Source organism: Physeter macrocephalus, chromosome 17 (genome assembly GCF_002837175.3).
Source record: "Physeter macrocephalus isolate SW-GA chromosome 17, ASM283717v5, whole genome shotgun sequence".
In the NCBI taxonomy this organism is placed as follows: domain Eukaryota; kingdom Metazoa; phylum Chordata; class Mammalia; order Artiodactyla; family Physeteridae; genus Physeter; species Physeter macrocephalus.
Window position 1 is genome coordinate 43,238,045 of NC_041230.1, and position 6,243 is coordinate 43,244,287.

Below are 6,243 nucleotides of genomic sequence, written 5' to 3' on the forward strand. Positions count from 1 at the left end.
ACAGTAAGAGGCCCGCGTACCGCAAAAAAAAAAAAAAAAAAAAAAAAAAAATGGATTGCAGGACGGGTTCGGCCCACAGGCCATAACTTGCCAACTCCTGTTCTAGGCAGTGGGAAAGTGGAAGGGGAGGGTGTGTTCCTTTAAGGGTACACATCACTTCTGCTCCCAGCCCACTGACCAGAATTTAGTTACATGGCCCCAGTTAGCGGCAAGGGAAGCTGTAGGCTTTATTCTGGGCAGCCATGGGTGCAACTAAAAACTCTAGTACTTGGGAAGAAGGGGAGAGCAGGTACTGGGGGCCGACCAGCAGTCCGCTGCAGACCTCTCCACCAGCCTGCTCTGCCCTTTATAGCCCCGACGGAGGCCTGTCATGAGCAACCACACAGCCACCCACATCCTCAACTTCGCCCTGCGTTCCGTGCTTGGGGAGGCTGACCAGAGAGGCTCCCTGGTTGCTCCTGACCGCCTCCGGTTTGACTTCACCGCCAAGGGAGCCATGTCCACCCAACAGATCAAGAAGGCCGAGGAGATTGCAAACGAGACGATCGAAGCAGCCAAGGTAGGTTGCGTTACATGTGAGCTCTTGGCTCATGAACTCCACTCCTTCCTGCACCATCGCTTTCTATGTACGGAGCTGCCCCCGCCCAGATGCTCTCACTCTGTCAAGCCGTAGTCTGTCCTGTGAACACATGTGTTCAAAGCAGTGATTCTTAACTGTGCTGGGTAGGGGGCAGTGCTGGTGTTCAGTGGGGGGCCTCAGGGAGGTCTTTGGTCCGCCCCTTCCTTAGGACAACCAGAGCTCTTTTAGTTATATCTGTTTTACATATAGCACATCCATTTAAGATTTGGTTCACGGTTTAACAAAGTAGTTGGAAATTCCTATTTTGAGCCCCTTGACTTTACGCACGGGGCTTTATTTTGGGAGGCTCGGGGCACATGACGGGCAGAGCCAGGACCAGAAACCCAGGGCCCTGCCTGCAAGACTGCACTCTCCCTGCTGCTTCCTCCTGCACCTTCAGAGAAGACCTTTCCCCAGCTTTTTTTCCTATCTTCTTTCCGTGGCAGCCCGTCTACACCCAGGATTGTCCTCTGGCAGCAGCTAAAGCCATCCAGGGCCTGCGGGCTGTGTTTGATGAGACCTACCCTGACCCTGTGCGAGTCGTCTCTGTTGGGGTCCCAGTGTCTGAGCTGTTGGATGACCCCTCCGGTCCTGCTGGCTCGCTCACTTCTGTTGAGTTCTGTGGGGGAACGTGAGTACCTCAGGGGGAGCAGTGGCGGGACCTGCCTTTTGTTAATTTGTGTTACCCTTGGAAGGTGTGGGTAATAGGCTAGACCAGCTCTCGTTTGTCTGAGGTTGAAACAGCGTCCTCAGAAATGCAGTTGCCAGACAGCATCCCCAGGAATCAGCATCTGCGTGCTCCCATCAGACCCCTCAGTGTCTAACGTTGCCATCTCCTGGGTGTGTGATGAAATGTTCTTCCAAGGAGGGAAGGTGAAAAATGTCATCTTAACACTTACAGCGGTTTGCTCTCGTTCCCTGGACGGATGACGACAGAAGGCCTGGGAATTCATGATTCAGCAGGGCCCTGGAGCTTCTGATCTGGTCCTAGCCCCTTTCCATTCCCAGGGCCTCACATAGTTCCCTTTGCAGGCTTGAGCAGCATCTGTGGAATTAACCTCATTGTCTCAGAGCCCCCGAGTCAGGCCCCACGGTAGACCGGGCTCAGTTTGGCTGTGGGCAGCCACATGTTTCTGCCAACTTGGAGTCCTCCATAGCCCTCGGGGTCTTTCTGGGACCGTCTGGTGGCCTGGGAAGTTCCTGCTTGCAAAGAAATCAGGGGGAAAAAAAACATCCTTAAGGCCATGGTAGAGCCCATCCAGGGCCTCCTGTGAGCCTCAGGCAGGCAGAGAGCAGGTGGGTGCGTGGAGGACGGGGCAGGGGTCTGGGAGGTCGCATTCCAGGCCTCCCTCTGTCCAGTAGCATTGGGCCTTCAAATGAGTCCCTCATCTGCCTTAATACCTCTCTACATGACACTCTCTAGAGCACTGGAAACAGCTTTTGGAGACTTTACATCATCCTTGCGGAGTGGCTGAGAGTAAATGAGCACTTGAGGTTCTCTGAGCCCCCGGGGTTGTCTGAGGTGCTGTGGTAAGACTTGAAAGGGAATCCACTGATATTCTCAGGCTGTTGAGCAGGGACAGGAGGCAGCAGTCGGTGAGGGAGAACTATCCACATTTCACGCATGAGAAAACTGAGGCACAGGAGCGTGGTGCCTTGCGCAGTGTCGGCCGCAGCCAGGCCTTCTCTGACTGCCTGCCCCTTCCAGGCCACAGCTGTGTTCTGAAATAAACACGAAGGGCCTTTTCTCCTCATCCCCTTGAGGGAGCTTCCCTGGGAGCGACTACCACTTAGGGCTCCTGCCTGCCAGCCAAGGGCTCCTGGGTGCCGTGAGGACCGTGAACTTTGCCTTCTGCCATTCAGGCATCTGCAGAATTCGAGTCACGCGGGAGCTTTTGTGATTGTGAGTGAAGAAGCTATTGCCAAGGGCATCCGGAGGATTGTTGCTGTCACAGGTGCCGAAGCCCAGAAGGTGAGCGGGTCAGGCTGGCTTGTGGCTTACTTGAGCAAGGCAAGCGGGGCCCAATCTGTGGATCCACGGTGCCGATGGTCACGTGGCCGCTGCGGTCAGAATCGGAGGTACAGCACTCCCTCCAGAGGGTCCTCCCGTTACCCCGCCTGGCAGAAGAAAGCCAGCACCGCACGAAATGTTCTAGCTGTCTTACATTTAATCTTTTAAAATATAGGTAAATTCTGCCATTAGATGTCTGTGTCTAGGAGGGTAGGCCATGGTTTTGCTGTGGCTTCTGTGCCCCCAGCACTTAGCCACATCTCCCTAGGGGTACGTACCCGGTTTGAGAAGCATGGAGTACGGGGACAGTTGCTCTGGGGGTGGGGACTGTAGCTCACGCCTGACGTGTGCCGAGGCTTGAGGAGTGATGATTTCATAGGTGGGAAGGGCTCCTGGCTCATGAGTTCTCCGTCACCCCCTGAACCTGAGTTCCGCTGGCCAGGTGTGTGAGGAGGGTGCTCCTTCCTGGGGCATGAGGCTGCAAACACTTGCTCCTGAAGGAAGAGAAAGTTCTGGTGTTCTGGGGGTGTGTTGTTCCATAGCCTGCCATCAGTGTCTGCCACCGTTTACAGACAGAGTCGTGAAGCTGAAAGTTGCCTGACCCACAGTTTACAACTCTGATTGTCCTCCTCCCAGGCGCTCAGGAAAGCGGAGAGCTTGGAGAAATCTCTCTCTGTCATGGAGGCCAAAGTGAAGGCCCAGACTGCGCCAAATAAGGACGTGCAGAGGGAGATCGCGGACCTCGGCGAGGTAGGGGCGGCCTCCCTCCTCAGGTCCTGGTTCTCGGTGCGGTGGGCCTTTGGACTGACTTCCCATGTCCGGCAGCCTTGCAAAGGGGACTTCCCGGATCTGCTGCCCCCCGTTGCCGATGGCAGGGCAGCCCCTTCTGAGCACCAGTGGGCCCCGGTGTTGAGGGGGGTGGGAGAGGCGCTGTGGGAGCCCACTGTCTCCAGGTCTCCTGGTGTTTGTTAATATGCGGGGCTTCCCATTAGCCCATCACAGGCTGTGCTCACCACCTCGGGGGGGCGGGGACCAGGTCTAACAGAGGATCCCAGTGCTCTTCTGCCCCTTTCTCTCTAGTCCTGCTCCTCACCACTGATGCAGCTGCTCATAAAGTGGCTGGTCTCAAGGCCAGTGGATTCCTTTCTGTTCTTGTTTTCTCTCTCCTTCTGGACACTGGTTGGGGGACTTTGGTGTCAGAAGCCAGAAGGGTGGGTGGGCTCCCATCCTAGCTCCGCGCGGCCCAGCTCCCAGTGGTGTTCCTGTTCTGGTTCCAGGCTCTGGCCACCGCAGTCATCCCTCAGTGGCAGAAGGACGAATTCCGGGAGAATCTCAGATCCCTGAAGAAAATCATGGATGACCTGGACCGGGCTAACAAAGCCGATGTCCAGAAGCGGGTGAGTCCTGCCAGCGCAGGATCCGGGAGGATTTACCCAGCAAAGGCTGTGCAGACTGCTCCCTGGGTTTCGGAGTCTGAGCCTTTGACCTGAGGCCTCTCCTCTGGACTCCCTTCCCTGCAGGTACTGGAGAAGACAAAGCAGCTCATTGACAGCAGCCCCAACCAGCCCCTTGTCATCCTGGAGATGGAGAGCGGCGCCTCGGCCAAGGCAAGCCAGGGTTGGGGCTCCATGGCGCCGCCCCGTGCCTGTCTGCTGCTTGTCTCCTCCTCTCGGGGTCTCAGTCTTCTGGTGGCTGAAGTGGGAGCCTCGTGGCTCTGAGCAGAGTAGTTGCCTGACAGCCCACTCTCTGGGACTGAGGTTGGGCTGAGCCATGGAGAGAGCTGGTGGCTGGAGAGCTGTGGCTCCTTGAGGTGGAAGGGGAAGCTCCGAGCCAGAGCGTGGGCGAGGCCCTGTGCTTAGTCCTCCATCCAGGCTCCGGGGACCAGCACCTGCTCTTAGAAGGGGGTAGGGGGTGGGAGCACTCTGGAGAACTGAGCTCTGTGGACCCGCTGCACTTGTGGAGAGCGTGGCCCCCTTCCCCAGGGCCATGGCCTGATGCCAGGTTCTCCCCACAGGCCCTGAACGAAGCCTTGAAGCTCTTCAAGACGCATTCCCCTGAGACATCTGCCATGCTCTTCACAGTGGATAATGAGGCTGGCAAGATCACATGCTTGTGTCAAGTCCCCCAGGTCAGAGTGCCCTGCAGTCTTGCTCACAGCAGCTCCGTGCTAGTGGCCATAGCTTTTCTCAGGGAGCTCGGTTCTTCTTACACCTGTTTGCCAAGACCCATGTGTGTTTGTGCAACCCCTGTTAGAAGTGGCCGTTTTCCTGCTCACCTGTTTGTCACCTCCCCAGCACCCCTTCCCCTCAGGCTCTCCCCTCCCTGGTGGATATGTTTAACCGTGCTGGCTTTGCTACTCGGTATGCCTCGCCCTGGCTGTCGTACCCACGGTAGGATCTCTCTTAGCTCTGGCAGCATTACCCAGGGCAGGATTGGGTGTCAGGCTCCCCCATCCTTTTTCCATCCCACCCCTCTCCTTGTTTCCCTCAATCCCGTCCTCTGTCCTGACCCCCACTTCTCCTTCCTGTCTTCTAGAATGCAGCCAACCGGGGCCTGAAAGCCAGTGAGTGGGTGCAACAGGTGTCAGGTCTGATGGATGGCAAAGGTGGTGGCAAAGATGTGTCCGCTCAGGCCACGGGCAAGAACGTGGGCTGCCTGCAGGAGGCGCTGCAGCTGGCCACCTCCTTTGCCCAGCTCCACCTGGGAGATGTGAAGAACTGAGGGGGAAGGGTGTCTTCCACGAAGAGGCATCTCCCCCGCACCCAGATGGATCCGTCCAGCCAGGAGCGCTCCATCCCCCACAAGGACATTCTAATCTTGGGACCTTTAAACAGCCCCATCTGTCCTCCTAACCCAGCAGTAACTGGAACTTAACCTGGGAGTCAGCCTGTGACTCAATTCCCACGTTACGCTTCTGCCCCGAGCACATCAGCGCCATCTGTCTAGAACCACTACCCCAGGATTGTGTCTGTAGAGTTCTCTGCAGACCCGAGGCTCTGGGCCTGCAGGGAGGAGTCGTTTTTGCTGCAGAGAATTAAAGGACCATGTGCAATACTCGATAATGCCGTGTGATTTCTTATCTCCTCCTCCCCTCTCTCCCCCCACCACCCCCCCAACGGGTGCCCCCAGTGTGACAGCCCGTGGCTCCCTGGGTGTCTGTAGAGTAAATGCTGTGGCTCCAACTGGCTTCTGGTCGCAGTCCTTGCCGAGTCTAGCCCCAGACCCCTGAAGTTGGGGAATAATGGCCGCTGGATTTTCCTCGACATCTGTGGAGGTGGCCCACAGAATAGAGCCCCTTGTAGGAGAATATCTTCATTTCTTAGGCCCATATCCCTTTTCCTCACTTGATGTGCAGGTTGGGTGTGAGGTCAGAGGCATTCTTTGCTATAGGAGGTGTTGAGGGTACATCAGTTGCCTCCCCCCACTCCTTTGACTGCCACGTCATTCCTGGTTCCAGGACCTCACTTGGACGGTGAGGTTGGAGACTCTGACCTGGTTCTGCGTCCATTCACCGAAGTCTGAAGACAGTTGGGTTTGGTAGCAGTAGTGTACAGTACTTGGTTGTGCCCGCTCTGGCTGATTTCATGTCCCCTGAGTACAGCAGGCTGGCTCT

The 6,243-nt window shown here is 56.6% G+C and overlaps 1 protein-coding gene across 1 annotated transcript in view; it reads left to right on the forward strand.

Moving 5' to 3' along the window:
* Positions 1–5,686, forward strand: part of AARS1 (alanyl-tRNA synthetase 1) — a 17,688-nt gene extending 12,002 nt beyond the window's left edge. Inside the window, exons 13-20 of the mRNA XM_024124905.3 lie at positions 353–559; positions 1,066–1,250; positions 2,483–2,591; positions 3,267–3,380; positions 3,908–4,027; positions 4,151–4,237; positions 4,645–4,758; positions 5,166–5,686. Of these exons, the coding sequence (XP_023980673.1) occupies positions 353–559; positions 1,066–1,250; positions 2,483–2,591; positions 3,267–3,380; positions 3,908–4,027; positions 4,151–4,237; positions 4,645–4,758; positions 5,166–5,351 (1,122 nt within the window). The 3' untranslated portion in view covers positions 5,352–5,686. The remainder of the gene's footprint in view (positions 1–352; positions 560–1,065; positions 1,251–2,482; positions 2,592–3,266; positions 3,381–3,907; positions 4,028–4,150; positions 4,238–4,644; positions 4,759–5,165) is intronic.
* The last annotated feature ends 557 nt before the right edge of the window (positions 5,687–6,243 follow it).